This window comes from Lissotriton helveticus, chromosome 10, assembly GCF_964261635.1.
Source record: "Lissotriton helveticus chromosome 10, aLisHel1.1, whole genome shotgun sequence".
In the NCBI taxonomy this organism is placed as follows: domain Eukaryota; kingdom Metazoa; phylum Chordata; class Amphibia; order Caudata; family Salamandridae; genus Lissotriton; species Lissotriton helveticus.
In genome coordinates this window covers 603,614,989-603,638,450 of record NC_136071.1, presented here as the reverse complement: position 1 = coordinate 603,638,450, position 23,462 = coordinate 603,614,989, and the positions used below count along the sequence as shown (strand labels likewise).

The window sequence follows — 23,462 nt, the reverse complement described above, 5'->3', positions numbered from 1 at the left end:
GGGAAGGAAACAAGCTTCCGGGGACCGGTTTCTGGCATTTCAGCCGTCGTCGGCCTGGCTTGCTTGAATCCTGATGGTGCAATGAGCAAGGGACTCACATCTGAGTATACCCTTCCACGCTTATGGTGGACAAAATGATTCAGAAAAGGGGGTGGTGATGAACAGAGTGTCTGAATTAAGCAGACCCCTCTTACCCAGTCCAAAGATCAGGGCTTGATCCATCACCGTTTTTTAGCTCACTGCACCATCCCAGCTCAGAACCTGGCTACATGCAAATTAGTCTGTTCCTGTCCCAGTCCATGATGGGAACAGGGCAAACCAAACTACCAAGCCAATTCTTATACTGGGAAGGAAACAAGCTTCCGGGGACCGGTTTCTGGCATTTCCGCCGTCGTCGGCCCGGCTTGCTTGAATCCTGATGGTGCAATGAGCAAGGGACTCACATCTGAGTATACCCTTCCACGCTTATGGTGGACAAAATGATTCAGAAAAGGGGGTGGTGATGAACAGTGTCTGAATTAAGCAGACCACTCTTACCCAGTCCAAAGATCAGGGCTTGATCCATCACCGTTTTTTAGCTCACTGCACCATCCCAGCTCAGAACCTGGCTACATGCAAATTAGTCTGTTACTGTCCCAGTGCATGATGGGAACAGGGCAAACCAAACTACCAAGCCAATTCTTATACTGGGAAGGAAACAAGCTTCCGGGGACCGGTTTCTGGCATTTCAGCCGTCGTCGGCCCGGCTTGCTTGAATCCTGATGGTGCAATGAGCAAGGGACTCACATCTGAGTATACCCTTCCACACTTATGGTGGACAAAATGATTCAGAAAAGGGGGTGGTGATGAACAGAGTGTCTGAATTAAGCAGACCACTCTTACCCAGTCCAAAGATCAGGGCTTGATCCATCACCGTTTTTTAGCTCACTGCACCATCCCAGCTCAGAACCTGGCTACATGCAAATTAGTCTGTTCCTGTCCCAGTGCATGATGGGAACAGGGCAAACCACACTACCAAGCCAATTCTTATACTGGGAAGGAAACAAGCTTCCGGGGACCGGTTTCTGGCATTTCAGCCGTCGTCGGCCCGGCTTGCTTGAATCCTGATGGTGCAATGAGCAAGGGACTCACATCTGAGTATACCCTTCCACGCTTATGGTGGACAAAATGATTCAGAAAAGGGGGTGGTGATGAACAGAGTTTCTGAATTAAGCAGACCACTCTTACCCAGTCCAAAGATCAGGGCTTGATCCATCACCGTTTTTTAGCTCACTGCACCATCCCAGCTCAGAACCTGGCTACATGCAAATTAGTCTGTTCCTGTCCCAGTGCATGATGGGAACAGGGCAAACCAAACTAGCAAGCCAATTCTTATACTGGGAAGGAAACAAGCTTCCGGGGACCGGTTTCTGGCATTTCAGCCGTCGTCGGCCCGGCTTGCTTGAATCCTGATGGTGCAATGAGCAAGGGACTCACATCTGAGTATACCCTTCCACGCTTAATGCCAGTGTCAGCTAATTCATGCCTCTGCTTCACATTACCTTAATGCCATCATAATAATACCTTTTGTGCAAACAATCCTTATTGCCTGGAACTATTCATATAAAGACCCCACTACTAATCAATCTTCTCAACAGGGTCTAGCAGGATAAAATATTCCTGATGTGGCATGCAGTCCCCCAAAGCACCTGCATGGCACCATACCATGACTGCTTATAATAACAGCCTCTACTACCATGTCACCATCTCCATATCCTTTCCATCTTGCATCTTTCTCACATGATCCAGTAATATTCCTAAAAAATGTTGAAATCTACTCACCTGATCAAAGCGCTCTCCTGAAGAAGCTCCCTGCTAAGATTCAGGGGAATGTCTTCACTGTCCACAACACCTTTAAAATAACAAATAAATCATGTTAACGTTGTGCCCAGTTCACACTCATGTAGGAAGGAACGGGTTTTAGATGCATTCTCCCAGGATTTGGGCTTGTTGTTTTCATCCCCAATTGCAAACTTTTGTCTTGACTGAAATTTGATTGAATAGGCAAAATGAATACCCCCCCATCTATAGCAGTACCCAAGATGGGCTAAGGCTAAAATGGTGTGGTTTGTTGCACCTCAAACAAATTCAAAATATTCCCATGTTTATTAAAATCTCTTGGGCCCATCATGGTGAATGCTATTATGAATTCACACCTGAACGAAAGGTACATGTAGATGTTATCAATATGTTTTATGATATGACAAGATCTGCTCTCTTTTAGTATGGTCTGTCTTTTCCCATTTTATTTCTTACTCTTCCATTAACTGAGAATTGAATTCTATTTTTCTTTTCCATGGTAATCGATTCCCTGAAACATTATGGCTATTAAAATAATTGGTTCAGCCAAGTCTCAACCTATGGGCAGGAGGTGATGGACTTTTTTTCTCTGGATCCGATGAAAATAAAAGAGGTGATGTGCAGGGTCCTCTCGGGCTCCAAGATTTAAAAAGAGGTTGGTAGGAAGGACAACAAAAACTAGGAAAGCTAATTTATAGAAATGTATTGAGTGTCTTCATGTGCAACATGGCTATAGAACAATATTTATAACCTGAACAATGGTAAGCAAACTCTTTAAACTCTGGGACTGATGCATAAAATTCACACAGTGTACAAGATATTCGGCAGTCCAAAGACAAATGTATTTATTTTCCCTAGATCTACGTGGGCACAAGCAGAGATAGGCACCAAGATTTTCTGTAGACCCAGCATCTCAGTGCCACTATATTTTTTTAACAGAGGTGCAGTGGAGAGATCAGACCTTTAGTGGACCAGTGCAAAACCCATCAATGGTTTAAAGCTAGTCTAGAGGCAGGTATAAGAAATTACTTACTGGCTTTGCTACAGTTGTGCCTGTAAAGGAAGTTCAGTTATGGGGAGATTGGTTTTGGAGGAAGAGTAAGGACCACACACTTTCCGGGGTTTCATACTACAGGAAACAAACAGCTTAGATAAAGTGGTGGGTAGGTAAGGGGTTGTGTATTAGAGAAAGGGTGCATGTGAGAATGGATTTGTGTTCCTTTCAACAAGTAAACTATTCTGTGTAAAAAAAAGTTACTTTGAGTCAAATAAATTATCTACAGATAATGCTCAAATAAAGCAATTTATACATAAACAGGTAATATTTGTTATTTGAACACTTCTTGCAGAAATATTGAAAAATTTGCATTAAGAAATGGTTTGGTTTTTCACAGAACTTAAATAAGAACAGGAAGTCATCTACAAATAAAAACTGCAAATAGAGGGGTCTTGCCTGGATGTTCGGGTGGACCTTTGCCATGAGGAGATGGGTCAGTACCGATTCACATAAGGCAGGACTCTGTTTCGAGCGGCATGCTTGGTGAAAATTGATGTAGTGGTATGCGTCCCTGAGCAATCTCCAGTGCCCGAGATTGATTACAGCATTTCCTCCATCACATTGTTGTTGTTCTATTACGATTTACTATTTGTAGCATCAACAATCTGTGAATTCCCAAATGATTCCCATCTTTTGCAGCTGTGGAATAGTGTTATTGACCAAACAGAAGGGGATGTGGTCAGGTGGCTATGTTGTTTATTTTGAAACCAGCAGTACCCAGTTTGAATCTTAGTTTCCCAACTTTATTGTATACACCATGACATATCACTTTACAAACCTGTGCCTATGTTACCTTATGTTCTACAAACTTTACAGGAACTTGGATTGCAATTAATTGTACGGTGATATGAAGCTCATAACTCACCTACTTACAAGTCTGTTCTTCAGTCTCTCGCACAATGATTCTAAGATCTTATCAATTTCAGCTTTAAAACAGCCTTAACATACAAGGCACTGCCAATACCCTGAATCTTCTATTTAAATGACATAGAATGTGGTGAAACGAAGGTCTGTTGCCTGCTACACAACCATTTGAAATCAGTTCATTCTGCTTAGCCACTTTCTGGTGCAGCTATATAAACCAGAGGACCCTCGTGAAAAACTTAAAAGGCTGAGAGTTATTTGACAGGCTGAAGCACAAATGAGAGGGTTGTGAAGGGGCATGATGGACATGATTCACAGGCCAAACGTCTACAGATACTTACTATACGCCCTAGTTTGCATTTTACACATTTTTAATCACATAATTATAATTTTCCATCTGTGAATCTTCGAAGTATCTGTTCGCTCAAATGCATTTCAATGGAAAATTTAAATAGAAGCATTAATAAAACTTTAAAGGGTTGAGAGCAATGCAGACGGCATCAACATGAGTGAGGAGTCTTAGAGTGGTAGACATTGGCTTTTTCCTGCGCTTGTTCAGAAAGGTATTGTGTAAGGTCTGAAGGTAGAGTTGTCTGAACAGACAATGCAAATGGCTAGCAAAAAAAAAAAAAAACGCATACCTTTTCACACCCACTGCCTCTCCTCAGCTACGGTCCCTCCTCACGGCCGCCTTCCCCTCAACTTCAGTCCTGGAAGCACACAGGCTCCCCATGGCCTATCACAATGCTGCAAAGCAGTATTGTGATTGGTCTGAGCGCCGTGGTTTGGCGCTCCTCAAGCATTGGGAGCCTGTGCATGTTCCCCACCAGGCTGTGTATTACAGCCTTGTCGAGAATCTGCAAAATGAACATGACTGTTTGGCCAGCACCAGGATAGCCAGCCAAATCATCATGCGCACTTAGAGCATGCCCACAACTTCTACCCCTGGGACCCCAGTCCCACTCCACTCCACTCCACTCCACTCTAACGTAGCCCTTTAGTGAAAAATAAAATGATATTAACGAAGTCACTAATCTATTTTTCCTACCCTGTGACCAGTGGAGCGACGCTCCTCTGCCTTAGCGGAGGAGCTGCCCCATATCTATTCCTTACAACTTACCACGTAGAAACCTGAGCCACTTTGGCAGGATGTCTGTGGCCTTGGTCTGAATCAGGACTTTGCGACTGTAGAGAGCAACGCTGGATCCCAACTCCCGACTGACATCAAACATAGATGGTTGCTATGAAACGGAGAATGAAGTGAGTCAGGTACAGACCTCAACTATGAAGAAGCAGTAAAGTAAATCACTTTATGATGGGTAAACCCTTAATTTTAAATGCAGACACCATAATATATTATAAGCCAAGTAATTTGCACAAAGCTAATTAAAAAGAATATGAGGGGCTTTTTTGTTATAGTAAGGTGCTGTCAAGAACTGCCCAGGGAGGCAAGCCAAATAGCAGAAACAATAATGAGCCACAGAAATATATTTTGTAAACAAACCACAATATACACCAATAGAAAGTGACACATATATAAAAATGGAGATACAGATTCTCCTATGGAGAGAACTGGGAGCAGACAGAGCGGCCCTCACCATTTCTGGGACGTAAAATATGCTGCGGATGTTCAGAGGTGCATCAGTCTTGTAATGCATGGTGTAACGTGGCTTGTCATAGGCCTGGGCGATAAAACGATAGAACTCCTCATGTTGCCACTCACCAATGTCTTTACTGTCCATCATCCAGAGTGCCTACAATGGCAAAAGGGGGAAAATTACTGTATTGAATGAGTACTGATTTAAATGATACTATGAGCCTTCCAATCCAATACCACTTTCAAAACAATAACGGACAGCTCTGGCTCTTTTGTCACATACCCTTTAGATCAGCTTTGGAATCTCAGACATTTAAAACACTTTTTCTGGAATTTTGTACATTTGTTATACCAACAGAATAATGGCCACACACAAGCTTTCAATTCTCCTTTCAAGACAATCATGATTAACAAAACACCCTGTATTATAAAGTTCTGTGGACTTGTTTCTCACCTGCAAAGTGTTTATGCGACGACCATTTAGGTAGACGGGAAAACTGATGAAATTGCTGTACTTTGTTACCACATCTGACAAAAAAAGATAAGTGAAATTTAGTTAACATTTCATCTATTAACCAATGAATTATTCACATTCGAGCTTGCCATGATTTTACAAAACTTGTGTGTGTTTTTTTTTTTTAAACCGATGAAGATTGCTGATTCAGTGAGCTGTGTAGGTAGGCAGTGCACCCAAAATGTCCTTTTTTCTTTTTTAAACTTTCTTTTTCATTTTATAACAACTCGGTGGATGAACATGCATGAAAGCAGCATCAAGTACGTTTAAATTCCATCAGATTGAGCATACCAGTGACACAAATTATGAATCTATGTGAATATCCAAGATCATGACCGTACACTTATAAAAACCATTAAGTGTCAAGGAGGCTTGTCAGGAGACGTACGAAACGGGGTGGGGGGTTGAGAGGGATAGAGTCTGGCGACGCCTTTACTTATGAAGTCATGGATGTATACACGCTGAGAACTGATTGAGCATCCACAGCTCGAATTCCCTTGTAAAGAATTACCACTTGTATATAGAATTGCCCGGGCTGATGTGGACGATTTGTATAGACTAAATGTTATGAGGGCACAGAGTCAGATGTTTCCAGTTGTCGGGGGGGGGGGGGGGGAGGGGAGAAAAACAGAAAAGACTGTATAGTTGGTGTAGAAACTATATGCCTGATGCAATATCTGAAGCAGTTATCAATAAACAGTTTTTTAAAAAAAAGTGTCAAGGAGGCTTACACTCAGCAGAACTATGAATCCAAGCGGAACTAAAATGTTCTTGACATCATTCAGCTTTTTTCTGTAAATATCTTTCATTATTTCTACACATGCTTTTGTTTTCAATATTTAATATTTGAATATTGAACTTAGGCTGCAATGAAATGTACTTATGTGTGGTTTATGGGGTTGTACCCCGAAATAAACTCAATTGATCATAAAGTAAACATTCCCCTTTCCAGGTACTCACTTTAAGACTCGTTCTATAATGGTTGTACATGGCACAAGTCTTTTCACAACACCTCGCAATCCATTTTAAGCAACAGCCTTTAAAGAATAGGACTCCATTTCCTTGGTTTTGGAAAAAACATCCTTTAGAAGACATTTCTTATTGGTGAAATAAATTGATCTGTTACATCAAAGACAGACCTTTAATCATGTATGATCATACATGATTCATAATATCTTAGCTGCCTAACTCTAACCTCTACAGTCAAATTTGTTTCCAAACGACCAGAAGGTGGCGGGGGCACTGGGGAAGCAGAGAATTAAGGCTCGAGCTCAAACTGTATAGCATGATACATAGCTGGGATTTAAAGCCAGCAGAGGATTAATGGAACATGGTGCTCTGTTCTCCAACAGCCAAATCCAAATCTTATTGCCTGCTGTCTAAGGGCTGTGCCTGTTTGATTTATCGAATCAGGGAGAAGCCTTCTCTGTTTAATTCTTGAGCCTGAACTATGTGCAAAATAATGTAAATATTTGATCTGAAAAGTCTGTGCTAGTCAATGCCGTTTTAAGTGCAAAGTAGGCTCGATCTGCTTAACCTGATGGTTCTTGTTTTTTTTTTTTTTTTAAAACAAGACAACCTTAGAACTGAAAAACCTGATACATTGTCTCTTTGTCTTTTAATCATTTCAGGGGCTACAAAATGAAAATCAGTCAGCAAAAAGTGCTTGTAGGAACCTGGTTCTTTATATAGTGGTCCAAAACGAGGTACACTGTGTAAAGAGTCTGGGCAACTGTTATTGGCGTACAGAGGGAAAATGCTAACACTCTTTTATGGTAGTGTGGGTGAGCAGTTTAGGCTTATCAGAGGGTAGTGCTAAGCATTTAAGGTACTCACAGAGGCAATAAATAAGACACACACTCAAGAACAAATCCAAGACCATTTTAGAAAAATAAATCACATTTTTATATACATTTTAATACCAAAAACGTCGTTATCGAGTAAGTACATTATTAAGTATCGATTTTTACAGGCAAGTAAAATGTTCACTTAAATGCATCTTTACGCAGCAGTGTTTCCCTAGGGGAAAAAAATGCATATGTTGCATACTGTTATCTACGGTCGGTTTCTGTGGATCTCCTTTGAAACTTAGGGTAGTAGGGGCCAAGGTCCAAAGTACCACCAGCAGTTAGTCGGTACAGCAGATGGGCTGGTAGGTTTCTGCACCTAGAAACAGGCTGCAGAGGGGGACTTGGGATTAAGTCCAGGTGCTCTCAACAAAGGGGGCTCGGATCACAAGGGTCCTGGGAGCAAGGGGGCACAGCCGGTTCGTTGATACCCGGGTTGAGGCGCTTGTGCAGATTGGATAGGTCAGCTGGGTTCTGTGCATCCTTGGTTCTTGTAGTTGTTGGTCTTGCTGGTTGAAGGTGCAGAAATCAAGAAAGCTGGGCCACTCTGAAAGTGGGTCTCTGCGGTGCGGACATCCCTCAACGGCTGCTTGAGTCCAGAATGGACTTAAACAGGTCCTGGTTGCTGTAAGGGGTCTGGTACCCCAGGTATTGGTGCTGTGCGGTTCCGGTTGTCCCTCGTGTCCTCTCACTCGATGGGCGGACAAATCTGACCTTCAGGCGCAAAGGTACCACTTCCTGGGAGACTCTGTGTTGAGCTGGCCGGGGGGAGGCAACTCAATAAACTGGACTCTGCTTCTTCAGAGCCTGTGGACTGCAGGGGAGTAGCTCCTCTACTCCAAGGAAGAATGCTGTCAATTTGTGAAGGGTTGGCAGTCTTCTGGGGTTCTTGGTAGTAGCTTAGCTGCACAACGAGTCACTTGGACATAATTGTCGAGACTGGTGCAGAAGTCCACAGCACACTTTAGTTCTTGTTGTTTTGCGGCTCTTTGTCCTCTTCTTCTAGTTTTGTCCAATCGGAGTTCCTGGCATCAGGAGTGACTCCTTAATACTCAATTTAGGGGCGTTAAGGGGAGCGACAGGTAGTAGCTAATAGGCTACTTTTCTTCAGGGCGACTACACCCCCATATGACCACTTCCTGTGGTGAGCATAATTCCACCAAAAACCAAGATGGTGGAGTTCTAGTTTTTGTGTTCACATCAGATAGCCCACCTTATGGGAGGAACTAGCCTGATGTGGAACACACCTCCTGACTAGCTAATTTACCCACCCATCCTGATGTCAAGTTGTCCGGGGGAAGCCTGGGTCACATATCAAAGGCAGCAGAGGCCTTTGAAGCATCCAGCCTTGATATGCTGATTAATTAGCCATCCTGCTTGGAGGAGGTGATTACACCTCTGGCCGGAGTAGGCATTGTTTCTGCCGTCAGAGAGCATGGGCTCTTTCCTGCTGGGGGTCAGAAACCTGTCTGTGGTGGCAGGCTGGTCTACACAAGTCAGGCAGTACACTGGTAGTCAGGAATTTCCAGGCTGCATGTATTCATAAAACCATCACTGGAATCAGTGTGGGCTATTAATACGAGATGTGTGGCACCAAACATCTCTAGTTTCAGTGAAGCCATCATGTAGCTTTGGAACTCGTAATTACCATTGTCCAGCACATGTATTTAAAAAGGCTTCTCTGTTCACTTTTAAGATCAAACAATCAACTTGGAAATCACAGGGGCATATCCCCTCATACACATATGCCCACACGTGTACTATAGTGCACCCTCCCTTAGGGCTGGAAGGCCTGCTGTAGGGGTGACTTACCTATACTGCATGAAGTGTCTAAAGGAATGGCACAAAGGGGGTGTGCCATGTTGTGTCTTCACTTTTCTCTGCACCATGTCACACAGCCTGCAAAGACAGTTTGTATAAGTGTGTGGAGGGGTCCCTTAGGATGGCACAATACATGCTGCAGGCCTTGGGGGCCCTCCTAAATCTCCTTTACTAGTAGGTACTTACATGGGGTGCTAAAGGTATTGCCAATTGGGGGAAAGATTTACAGCTTTAGGGAAGGAAATCTGACACTGGGGTCCCGAGTAGTAGGAGCGCAGTGCACTTCGGTCGAAATTGCATCAATTACCGGGCAAAACGCATGTGTGATCATCTCAAAAAGCAGCGCTTTCCTTCTGTGCAGAAATCCCAAAATGTTTTGTTAAAAAAGAGCATATCTCACTCTTCAGGTCACCACCTTCCCAACCCACACTTTCTAGGAATTTTCTGCACACCGATTCCCACATTTTAAATCAGGATTAGGTCAAGAACGTAAACACAAATGATCTCTTGGTGCGGTTACAAGCAAAGAGAAAAGCAGCAATAGAGGTCCAGCTTTAAAGAAAAGACAAGTTTTAAGAGAATTCCTAATCAGCTAGTGACTGGAGATCATTTTAAGACTAATAGGCAGGCTACTCAAGAGTGAGGGAGCTCTACCTGTAGATTATGATGAGGCTCTTGTCATAATAAGTTACAGCTCACCTTTCACTCGATCCTCGGTGGCAAACTCGCGGCAGTCCTCCTTCAGGTGGATGATGATTTTGGTCCCTGTTCTCACGCCTGCAGCTTCAGCTACTTCAAAAACTCCAGAGCTAATGAGAAGGCACAGAGGTATTTGTTATGTAGTCATCTTCACACTTGTGTTTATTCAAATTTTGTAAACTAATCTTTTTTCAGGTCTACCTTTGGATGAAGTAGGACTATTCAAATTTGGAAATGCGAAAGCATTTACTTTTTGAAAGATTAGTTTGAGGTGGGTGGAGTAGTTAACATATGTATAACCATATAATGAAAAAATCCCAAAATTATGTTTTACTTTAAATAAAATACAATCTACAACATTTTTATCTGATATTTCACCTGCACATGAACCACGTTACATATCAATCCCCTCCTTCCTTCTTTTCGATCTCTCCACTTTGTCTGTAGCACTTGGAAGTGACCAAAAAACTGCATAAGCAGTATACAAGCAACTAACAAGACATGTCTTATAAAAGTCAATTACTTATAATAAGCTTTCCAGTTCCTGCATTCCAAAGAGGGGGCACATTGGAGTATGCAGTTTTGAGTAGAAAACCAACATCTGTACAGTGAATTTTGATACCAGGCATATTTAATTCATTAAATAGTTATAGGGTTCCACTCACTTTCTCCCCAAGCTCAGATATCCTTCTTAAATGCTTAATGTGGAGAGGCAGGGCCTAAGTAAGAGCTGCATTTGACTACAGTACATTCCCATGCCTAAGCACCACTGCTACAGGAAAATAACCTTTTTTTGCTCCACATCCAAAGCAAGTATAGCGCTACATATTTACAAAAATCCCTCAGTTTGTAAGCCTCCTGGGGTTAACAAATTTGGAGGAATAGTGATTTGTGTATTAGTCGGAAGTCTAATTTTAAAAAAAACACCCTGGCCTATGATTTTATAGGCAAATGAGCTGAATGGTGATGATAGTTAATGCAAATTAAACCCACAAATACTGGTCTTCAAAATAGCAGTCATGTACACAAAGGATCTGAGAACATACACATGAAAGTACTCCTGCCTATTACATCAGCAGGCAAATATATACATTGGTTTTGGATTTTCATATGTTTTTTCCATACTGTCTTTCCATTGCCAAAAGCCATTGAAATAAGAGAATAGGCTAAGGTATGCCTAAAAAGCTGAATAATTGATATGATGGGCAAAGTAAGATTAAATCAACAAGCATTGGCATAGCCAATAGGTCTCGCCTTTGGGACCTTATAAGTGTTTAGCCAGAGGTGAGGTGTTGTTATAACAAGTCTGAGGACTAGGGACATGCGTTTCAAAAATAAGAAAACAATAAACGGCTGCAATGTTTTTAAAGGCAAGTCTTTTCTCAGAGAATCTTTATAATTAGTGCGGAAATATGATTCCGCACTAATTAGAACGCATTTGCTGAAGCCTGGTGAAATGCTTAGGAGTGTGCTGGCTGAATTTTTTGGTACCACCAAGAATTTATTGGGCTGACCGTGTGACTGTTGTTTTGGTTTTTAAATGCAAGCTTGTGCTCTATACTGTTTCCAGTAAGAATGAACTTGATCCTCATCTGAGACACTCAACTGTATTTACATAGTTTAGTAGGAGGCAATTTGTGTTTTTTTTGTAATCAGGGAACCCATGTCTTCTTTTGACAGATTAAAACCCTTCCGACATGGGCCAGCCACGCAGTCGGACCCTTTCCACCGATGCCCCAACACCTTATAAGACTTAGCGTTGTATCTTGCACACCTTTAAGCTTGGCCACACACCAAGGCTTGACAATAAAAGCAAACTAGGAGTCAAGCTTTGGTCCTCGTGCAGCGCATCAAAACCCTAGTACCTCATCTGAGCGCAAGCCCCTGCAGTGAAGTGTAATCCATTTACAAATGCGCTCCATAAGGGGTGCGAAGCACTACATACAACTGTAATATAATGCTGTAATGTGACTATTGGTCAATAAACTGCATGCCTTTCTGCGCACCGTTACCTGTTTCTGGGTAAAGGATTCCATCATCTTCTGCAAACCTTAATCTAGAAGTTCCAAGGAAATAGTTTCCGTGTTAGGTTCTCCTATCTCCCCGGGTGAAGTGGAAAGTATCTGGTGTAGTTATGCAGTGTTCTGCACAGTAAACCTCCAGTAGTAGTTTATCTCTGCTCAATGATGGGATAGTAATTGTTTCTCACATACACTCACATTTTCAATATTTGCTGTAAGGGCTGTGGGAGATGCTAAAGGCCTTCTCTTCTGCATGGTGATCTGGGTGTGTTGGAGAGTCTGCTACCAGGCCCCTGGAGGTCTGAGCCGGGTGGTTATTTCTAGACACGTTTGAATCACCCTGTGAGAAGCGGCTTAATGTGGGCTCGAGGGACAGGAGCAGGGATCAGCAGCCCGGGTGGGGCTTTTTCCTGTGCACGGGATGTTTGTGAAGCATGGTCTCCTTTCAATTGCAGGAAACTGGGCCCACGTGAGAACCGGGATATTGACCTTGTTGCTCAATGTGTGGAGCATGTGATCGCTGATGGGGTTGAGTTTTAACATTGAGCACCTAAAGCAACTGCTTTCAGCCTGGATGAAGCTAGAAATGGTCACGCTCTTGAGCGCAGTCATCTGTGAAACTCCCAAAATGTACAGTAATCGGCTGTGACATTATTAGCTCCCTTTTAATATCGTGCGGCTGCAATAGTCCATTTTGTGTACTGTGACTATGTGGTGTCTCAGTTACCCAATCTCTTGGCATTCGACTTGTAGCCTGCTGACGACACGGGGCTGCGTCTGATGAAAGACGAGAGAGATGAAGAGGGCCGCCATGAGGGATGAAGCACGGGGGCGAGACTCGCTCAGCGTTTCCCTTGCGGGAGCGAGCAGCGGCGCCATCTGTTTTGACAATAAGAGCGCGATAATTGTTAACAGATGGCAGCGCAAGGGAAACGCCAAACATGCACGAGTACCAATAGCAAACAGTGCAAAACATGCACAAGTTTGAACAAAAGCCTGGAGTGATTTCAAGAGGTCACTCCAAAGCAGAGCTTGCGCACTGCGTAGGCGAGACCTAAAAATTGGCATTTTCTTTTTTTGCATTGATCGTTTTGTACTGGCTAGAGAAAGCAGCATGAAAATGGGTAAACTCAATGACCCATGCCTCTCCTTACTTTCAGGACACAGTTCAAGACATTTGTTTGAAAAATTCCTGACCAAACTATATATATTCCAGAAGGTTTACCACCTGTCAACAGAATCGTTGGCTCTAATCTAGGGTTTGTGGCATTATTTACTGTTTTATTTGTTGATCAGCCTCGTTATCACTACCCTCAAAGTTTTGCCATGCTCGGTGCAATAATGATCTCAAAAGACACAGCTTTACGGGTTTTCTACTCCTTTTCTATCTCAAAGTACAACTCATATTTATCAGTTATATGTAGATCACCTATTTACTGTAGCACATTGGTTCCGCCCACTTAGTCCATCAGGAGTATTCGATTAGGGCTACTTGGTTTTTGGACTTTTATTGTGGGTAAGTCTCACTACCTGTAAATTCAAAGTAATTGAACTAAGCATGCTTACCATAAGTCACGCCTTTTAAGATACGGTTGCTGCGGTGCAGCAAGAGTAAGAGGTACTGCTTACACTTGAACACACGTTCATGAGCTGGAGTTATAAAACTACCACTGTGCACAGTCAAGCAATTGTGCACATGCATCCTGGTGCAGAAGGGACTCTACAAGGATTGGTGCTGACTTGGGATAGGCCTTATCCTATTACTGGGCATTCATAGATCGGCCAGGGGGGGGGGGGGGGGGGGGGTTACTGGGAATTCTGTAGTGCTTTCACTGTATTATACATATAGGTGCAATCTGCCTTTAATTGCAATTTCGCTCCAACTAGGCCTACCCTGTGAAGGAGCAGATGCACAAGTGAAGGAAATTGGGGTTTGTTGAAGCTGTCCCACCTACTTCCTGCCCCCTTTTTAGGTGCTAGGTGCTGATTTTCGACTCTGGCAGAGCACTGAGACCTGCTAACTACATCTCAGTGGCAGTGCTCTTTCCTTAAAACAAAGTGATGTCTTATTGTTTCAGAATTGGCTAAGGACTTTAGCACCCCTCTAAGCTCCCAGTAAATGGTACGGTACCTAGGGTACCTAGGGCATGGGTACTAAAGAAGGTCCCTAAGGGCTGCAGCATATTTTGTGCCACCCCAAAGGACCCACACAAAAATTTCACACAGACAGCCATAGCAGGCTGTGTGATATGGTGCAAATCATGTTTGACAACATAACATGAAACACTCTTGTGTGTCATGCCAAAGACATTGCATGGGTTATATGACCCCTACAGGTGACTGTGGAGACCTACGGCAGGGTGCATTATAGCACATTTGAGGACATATGTGCATGAAAAGATATGCCCTTGAAATGTCTAGTCCTATTGATTGAGATTACAAGTGAGCAGGGAAGCCCATCTTAAAGAATGTCCTGGGCACTGGTGAAAACAAGTACACAGCTACATAATGGCTTCACTGCAACCTATGGTCTTTGGTTTCAAACACCTTGTTTTAATAAACTCACACAGATTCCAGTGATGGATTTATTAAAACATGCACCCAGAGGGTACCTTAGCGGTACGCCTGAATCTTATTAGTCCTACTAGTCCTCAAGTGTGCTGCCTGACTGGTCCTGTCACGCCTGTCACCACAGACTAGTTTCTGACCACTTAGGAAGGGAGAGCCCTGCTCGCTCTCAGAGGTCAGAAACAATACCTGCTCTGGCGGGGGGGCTCACCTCCTCCAGCAGGCTGGCTAGTAAATAAGCATGTCAAGTAAGGGAGCTTCAAAGAGCTCCCTTTGATATGCTATCCTGGCTTCCCCCAGACCTGGGAGATGCCACCCCCCTCCGAATCGAGAGTCTCAGCCAGCACGACCCCGCTGGACCAAACAGCACTGATCACAAGCCACCCGACCAGAGTGTCTGTGAACCGATGGAGTCCCTGAGGCATAGAGAGAGCCACAAGAATTGAGCCCCCCCTTCCCCCGGCCTCCTCCAGAGTGGCCCCCAGTCACCCCCTCCAGCCTCTCTTGCTACACAGCAGGAACCCCAAGAGCCTGGGACTGCAAAAACTTGATACCAAGAAGAACTACTGCACCTGAACCCCACAGCGTAGGGAGAAGTGGACCAACACTGCTAACGGGGTCCTGAGAACCTCAAGAGCTGAGCCTACCTTGGGTTTTGGCTGAACTGGTCCCCCAGTCCACGCTTACAGCCTGTTTTTGCAGGTTACCTTACAACCGCAAGTTCTCCCGAAGTGCGACCCCACCAGAGAAACCATCACTGCAGCTGAGCCCACCAGCCCGAGTTCTAGTGGATGTCCCAACATGCACAAGCATCTCAAGGACTGAACCCCCTTGTGGGATCCGCCTGGCTAACCTCCCCGCACCTGCTTGCAGCCTCTTTGTAACCGGACCATTCCCCATTAACGACAACGGGGAACCCACAGTGAATTGCACCTCTGCACCAGGACACCTCAGATCTGACCAAGGTGACCTGTTGGTGCTGCCTTGGACTTTGCCTCATACTTACCTTAAGTCCTGTGGAACAGTCCTGTAAGTCACTGCTAAGTACCCTTATGCAATATATGTTTATTTCCTATAGGATAACATTACTGCTTTAAAAGATACAAGTGCCAGTGTACTTCCCACTATTTGGTGTTAAATAAATATATAAAATAAGTGCAATTTTACTAAATTGGTGAGGATCTACTTTTGCGCATCATTTACTGACTCTGTGAATGTAACAACTGTCCAACACACGTCTGATAAGCCTAAGGCTGCTCGACCACACTACCCCCAAACAGAGTGTAGGAAAGTGCCACTTTTTGACATGGTCACCCCCACTTTTTGCCTGGTATTTGAGATGATTTTAACTGGAAGTGCACTGGGTTCCTGCTAACCAGGTCCCCAGTGCCCGATCTCTTATCCAAAACTGTATAACTGTTTCCCCGATTGGCAATACCTTTAGCACTCCCTGTAAGCCCCTATTAAATGGTAACTCTGGTACCTAGGGCAAGGAGGCTAAAGAGGGTCCTTAAGGGCTTCAGCACGAAGTGCGCCACCCTAAAACTGCCCTCACAAAACACATATAGACTAACACTGCAGGCTGCGTGCCTTGCTGCAGACAAAAGTGAAAACACGACATGACGCACATCCATGTGTGAAATGCCCACAGACACTGCATGAAGTATAGGTAAGTCACCCTTGCAGCAGGCCTTACAGCCCTAAGGCAGGGTGCACAATACTACATATCTGGACACATCTACATGAGCAGATATTCCCCTGGGCTGGCCAGTTCTATTGCTGCCAGTACAAGTGACCAGTGAAGCCATTTTAAGGAAATGTGCTGGACACTGGTGAAAACAAGTTTCCCAGCTACATGATGGCTTAACTTAAACCAGAGACGTTTGGTATAAAACATCTTGTATTAATAAGCCCACACGGATTCCTGTGTTGGATTTATTAATACATGCACCCGGAGGGCACCTTAGAGATGCCCCCTGAAAACCTACCAATTACTGGTGCGTTCATTGACTGGTCTTAGCCAGTCTGATACCCCAGGCGTGTTTCTGACCTTTGGTTTCAGGAGGTCAGGAACAAAGCCTTCTCGGGCAGAGGGTATTTACACTCCCTCCCACAGGATGACCTGCGAATTAGCATGCCAAGGCCGGGAGCTTCAAAGAGCCCACAATCTTTGGTATGCAAAACTGGCTTCCCTCACAGACGACGCTGCCGGCCCCCCTGACCAGGGCCCATTTGGTACCTGAACAAGGTGGGGAAATTATTAGTCAAATAGGCGTGTTCACCTTCAGACTAGTTCCACCCCTTAGGTGGGCTACCTAAAGTGAAGACGAAATTACAGACTCTTCCATCTTGGTGATGGCAAACTTGGGCACTCTGAGGCAGGGTTATACCCACTTTCCACAAGAAGTGGTCATATAGAGGGCGTAGTGATCCCAGGGGAAGGTATTCCATTGGCTACTACCCTAAAATCCCCCAACACCCCGGGATTCAGTATTTAGTGGAGTCCCTGGCACCAGGAAATCAGATCCTGGCAAGCAAAAGAAGATGGAGCAAAGAGCCGTGCAAAAGAAAAACTGAAGAAGAAGCAACTGATGTGGCACCATCGCTGCCGGTCTGTTTGCCTATTCTCAACAATTGCGCCAAAGTCATCTCACACTGCAAGCTTCTGATCCTCCAAAGACTGGGGAAAATGCCAGCACATTTCAGAAGACTCAGGAACTCCTGTGGAGCAGCAGAACTGTTCAAAAACAACAGTTGATTGTCAGAATGCAGAACAATGTCATACATTCACCTCAGTACAGAGATCTGGGCCTAAATCCATCGTTTTTTTGCTCACCATTCCATTCCAGTTTAGACCCAGCCAAATGCAAATCAGCCTTGACCCTGTGCCTCATGGGAACAGTCCAGCCTGATCTGCCAAGCCAGGTCCTCCCTGGCCTAGAAACAAGCATCCTAGGACCGGTTTCACCCCTATTCAGCCAGGATAGCTTGGATCCAGTGGCATGGAGAGCACGGGACCCACGTCTGGCCAGCAGAACTGTTCCCCTGCATCCTACAGGTACCAAAGACCAAGCTGTGAAGTCTCTGGACAGGGTGAAATGTTCCAAGGAGCTGGGAACAAAGAACTATTGGTGGGATCAGGTGTGACCTCCTCCAGCAGGATCACTACCAAGCACTGACCACAGATTGCCCAGCTTCAAAGAAGCCACCACCTCAGTGAAGCAAATGGCGCTTACAGCTAAGCCTGCCCGCTCCTTTGTGTAGGCAGATTGACTAGCATCTCCTTCAGACAGGAGAAACCATTTGTAGAACCATTTTTTCAGAAGGAGTGGCTCATTGTACTGAGTACACCAGAGGGGTGTTCCCAGAGCTGTGCAGAGGTGAAGAGGATAAAAGTAATCTTGGATTCAGGCAGAGAAAGTTACTCTGGAACTGTGAGAACTGTTGCCTCATTGGCTAAGGAGTCCTCCCCTCCCATAAACACAGAATGGCATAAAAGTGGCACCATTGAGATGCAGTCCTCAATCACTACTGGACTGGAAAGAATACAGATGGCCAGCCCTGCTGCACACGGAGGACCCACAAACAGTACTGTGCCTGCTGTGCCCATTCATGGAAAAGAGATCTGTGCCAGGACAGAAGAATTGACTTCACCGGCTAGGTGGCTAGTCCCCAGCCAAGCACCAGGGACTTATTGCATTCTTTTAAAAGTGAACTATGGAAATTCACTTATTTAAAAAAAATTACAAAAAACAATTATCTCCAATTATGGTGTCTGTTTAAAGATAAAAATACAATCTATTTTGATAAATTGGTGTTTGTTTTTTATTATGTTGAGTTTCTTACTTATTGGCTGCTTTGATAGTGCTAAATGCTTTACACTTGTTCCTTTGTTTAAGCTTGACTGCTCTATGCCACAGCTATCTAGGACTGAGTTAAGCGATCTGTTAAAGAAAGCTAACTGGACCTAATAAAGATAGTAACACTTTTCCATGGTTCAGTTGCACAACCACACCACATAATCCATTTTCCTACACTACTGATCTGCTTCAGATATTTCCTTGAGGCTAACGAGAGGCTAGATGCTCAAGTAGCAGCCAACTCTATTTTCAATATTCTGAGCTCAGAATCACTGGCAATTATTCACAGTATGGATACATCCCTCAGAAACTGAACTAAGACTAACAACCACCTCCCAGGACAGGCAGTGGTTCCAGCAAACCACGAGTCACAAGAACATCCTGACTTGGTCATATGGGAAGGAGGAACGAGCCTCATTTCGGTTTGAAGCCCTTAAATGGTATCCTGTACAGACAGACAAAGGTAACACAGAGTTATTATATCATTTTTTGTTCAGTAGTTCATTGGGGGATTCTGAAACCCAAGGTGTCCTTCAACTACCGAGGATATAGTGAAGTGAAGACCACTAGAACCCTTTAGGGTTAGCATACCTCGAAACTTTGGAATAGAACAAGGGACTGGTCTATTCATGCTCCATCATGCAATAATAAGGTACAGAGAAAATTGTACAACATATTGCTTCTTGACAAATGTAAAAGCCCACCAGCCTGACCTTTATCCACGTCTGAAGAAATGGCATTTCCTGGCTGACAACCGCTTAGTGCCTTGTATGCTCCGAGCATAAATCAGCACAAATCATTGGTAGAAATACTTGGGGTTGCTTTTGTATTTGCGGCACTAAAAGTAATTTTTGCTGAATGGAATTGTAAGGACATTTGACAATAACAGTCCTATGCCGATGATAATCAAATCATCTTTTTATTATCATCCACTCAGCACAACAGCTCAATGTTTTGGAACTCCTGCTTGGCTCAAGTAGCCTCATAGATGAGCAACAACTAGCTGAAATTGAATGGTGAAGAAACAGAGGTGTTGATCCTTGGAAAGAACCCCGGCCTCTGGTGACCACAGAATTGGTCGGCGGCTCTGAGGGACATCCCATCCCTGCCCTCAACCTCAAGAACCTATGTGTGTTGGTGGATAATAAGCTCTCCATCAAGGTGTTGGTGGATTATAGGCTCTCCATCAACCTGGAGGTGGAAAAGGCATCTGGAACCTGCTTAGCAACTTTGAAATCGCTACAAAAATGTATCTGGATTCTCCCCATAGCTGCCCAAAGAACTGCCATCCCTGCTCTTATTCTTTTTTGCCTGGTTTACAGCAATATTCGCTACCTGTGGGCTGACAAATCCTCCATGAGACATATACAGGTGGAGCAGAATGCGTCTGCCATCCTGATTTATAGACTACCAACATTTTCCCCGGTTACTTCCCTTTACCGTGAGCTTCATTGGCTAGGGGTTGAGAAATTAGTCCAATTCAAGACTTATGTAGGTGGGGCAGGATGCAGTCCCAAGACTGATTTATAGACTGCCAACATTGGCCTTGGTTACTTCCCTTCACCGTGAGCTTCATTGGCTAGGGGTTGAGAAATGTGTCCAATTTATGTCTTCAAAGATATGGCAGGAATCACCTCCCACCATATCAATAGTCAGATAAAACAGTATCAGCCCACTCGATAGCTGTGTTCCAGCAATCTCTCCTTGTGCACTGTCCCAAAGATTAAACTTATCCACATGGGAGGCCGCTCATTTACGTTCCTCTGCCCTAAGCTTTGGAACGCTCTACCAGAGCACCTGAGGTCTAGCACCTTACTGCCTACTTTTCGCAGACAACAAAATACATGGCTGTTTAGAACGACTTGAGGTAGCACAGGGTTAAAAAAAAAATCATTTATTTTTTAGGAGACCTGCAGGTCTAGTAACCTAAAAAATGCACACAACCTAACTGAAATGCACTGGACCTCAGTTTCTGGAAGCGAAGCAAACGTGACAAGTTCACAAGATTTAAAGGCATTTTTATTGTTCTTTCACTTTGTGAGCAATAAAGATGCCTTTAAATCTTGCTATCTTGTCACATTCCCTCAGCTTTCAGAGACAGAGGTCAAAAGTCAGTTTGTCTTCCTACTTGCCAGAAAGAGTGAATAGGACCTAAAAAATCGGACCTAAAAGTAGCTCACCCTAATTGAATCTGGCTCGCAAATGCGAGGGGATTTTTCAAGCCCTGTAGCAGAAACTCCAACTATTGCCAAAAGCGCCGGGAAACTCAGAGTAGGTAGCTGTTTGCCCTATATACGCATTTCAACTTAACTTTAACTTAACTGTTGTGTCTTTCATAGCTTTGATTCTTTTGCAAACATTTAAAGCAAGAGAAATGAGAATCCTAATTTATAAGAACAGTGAAAAGCTAGAGTTACAAAATGTAGGACGCTGGCTCTTTATATATCAATACGTTGATATACCATGTAAAGAGTCCAGGGGTTCCCTAATGAGTGGACAGGGTCTTGCTATGCAATCCCAAAGTGCTCTATTAGGGGTAGTGTGGTCGAGCAGCATTAGGCTTAATTAACATAGAGACCTGCAAGCCATTTGCAAAATATACACAATGATTAATAAAGGACAACACGACTCAAAAAGGAAATCAACTTCAATTTATAAAAATATCAAGTACCTTCATATATGATTTGGCATCAGAGAAAAATCGTTTAGGTAAGTACGTTTTTAATGATCAATTCTTTTCACTTTCAAACTAGGATACTTTTCGGAGTTCTGCTGTGTTATTCTATGGAAGGAAGAACAAGTTCTGCAAACAGGTACAGTACAACTACTTACGGGACCAATCTCCAGGAGTTAAGGCGAGAGGTGGGTAAGGTCCAAGGCAGCACAAGCAGTACACCACCAGGGGCACAGGGCGGCCAGGAGCCTAATAGGTTTCTATGGTGATCGGTCATTGCGAAAAGAGGCTGCAGGCTCTGGCTGGAAGGCCATTAATGTTGAACCAACAGGGGGATTCAAGTCTTGCAATGCTCAAAGAAGTAGGGACACCTGAGGTCCTCTTCTTCATGGCCCGGGTGTGACGGATGTAGAGGTGACTTAGGCGTTGGGTTTTCTTACCGGGAACAGTCGCGGTCGAGGGGCCTGCATGCAGAGGGTACAGGCTGCAGTGGGGAGTCCGGAAGGGGTGAAACACAATGAACTCAGTTTCTTTGCTTTGGAGTTTTTGCAGGATGCAGGAGAACAGGACCGCTGTTCACAGGAGGTCTTGGGTATTTATCATAGGCAGGCTGTCCTCTCACGGTTCGGGAGTCAACAGCTGCAAGACAAGTCAACTTTGGCACAGTTTTCAACAATGGTTGCAGACAGGCCGGCAGGGTTGGTACCAGGTCAGCTGCTTCTTCCCTCCTCTCCTCTCTGCTTTTGCAGCTTTTTAGTGTCCTCTACCTTCTTAGGTTGTCAGGATCTGCTTCTCTGGTGTCAGGGGCCCCCCTAAACACTGAATTATGGGGCATTAGGGGAGTGTAGGGTAGTAGCCAATGGGCTCTGGCCAGGGGGGTGGCTTCCTCTACTGTGAGTTGAGCCAAATTCACATTCCAGAGGTGGCAGCTTCTTTGAAGCTCACAGGCCCAAGGAGGCTAATCAGCAGGTTATCCTGTGGGAGGGAGTGTAACACCCTCTTCCCGGACAGGTTTTTGTTCTGGGCGTCCTGAGAAGGAATATGCTACTTACCAGTATGTATCTGTTCTTGGCATGTAGGGCTGCTGACATTCACCTCTTGTGCATAGATCACCACCTAGTGTTGGGTCCGGATGATTGCACATTGTTGTCCTGGAAGAGTCTTCGAAGTATCACGAGATAGGTGGCTCCTCCCCTGGACTACAGTGCGCATGGGCATCCTCTCCATCCTCAGATTGTTTTTCGCCATTGTGGCAGGGATGGAGTATGATACAGTAAGTGATGTCCATGCCAGAGATTAATTCTGAGCGCTACAGCTGCGACAGGCACCGGGGAGGAGGGAGTTCGATGTGAATGTCAGCAGCCCTACATGCCAAGAACAGATGCATACTGGTAAGTAGCATATTCCGTTCGAGGCATGTGGGCTGCTGAATTCACATCTTGTGCATAGAATGTATAGCAGTCTCCTCCTAGCGGCGGTTGCCTGTGCCAGCTGTAGCAGTTTGAAAAAGAGTTTTGAGTACAGCCTGCCCTACAGCTGCTTGCTGTTTGGAGTGTACATCTACGCAGTAGTGTTTGGTAAATGTATGTATGGTAGTCCATGTGGCTGCCTTACATATGTCTTCTAGAGGAATGTTTCCTAGGAAAGCCATGGATGCCCCTAACTTGCGTGTTGAATGCGCTCTTGGGGGAACTGTTAATGTGCGTTTAGCTTTTTGATAACAGATTTGTATTCACTTAACAATCCATCTGGCTATACCTGATTTGGAAATGGGGTTGCCTTCGTGCTGTGGTGAAAAGGCAACTAACAGTTGCTTAGTCTTTCTGAAAAGTTTTGTCCTGTCTCTATAGTACAGGAGAGCTCTTTTAACGTCTAGGGTATGTAGAGCTCTTTTTGCCACGGAATCAGGATTAGGGAAGAATACTGGCAGTTCTATAGCTTGATTGATGTGAAACTGGGACACCACATTTGGCATAAATTTAGGGTTAGTTCGCAGCACTACCCTATTTGCGTGAATTTGTATGAATGGCTCCTGAATAGTTAGGGCTTGCAGCTCACTAACTCTTCTGAGTGATGTGATCGCCACTAAAAAAAGCCACTT

At 44.3% G+C, this 23,462-nt stretch overlaps 1 protein-coding gene across 1 annotated transcript in view; it reads right to left on the bottom strand.

Annotated features, from left to right (window-relative positions):
- TRAP1 (TNF receptor associated protein 1) overlaps window positions 1-23,462 on the bottom strand; it is a 195,884-nt gene that overhangs the window by 107,697 nt on the left and 64,725 nt on the right. The window contains exons 7-11 of the mRNA XM_078663136.1: window positions 10,239-10,348; window positions 5,812-5,885; window positions 5,359-5,514; window positions 4,881-5,001; window positions 1,822-1,891 (exon numbers count right to left, since the gene is read on the bottom strand). Coding sequence (XP_078519262.1) covers window positions 1,822-1,891; window positions 4,881-5,001; window positions 5,359-5,514; window positions 5,812-5,885; window positions 10,239-10,348 — 531 coding nt within the window. The remainder of the gene's footprint in view (window positions 1-1,821; window positions 1,892-4,880; window positions 5,002-5,358; window positions 5,515-5,811; window positions 5,886-10,238; window positions 10,349-23,462) is intronic.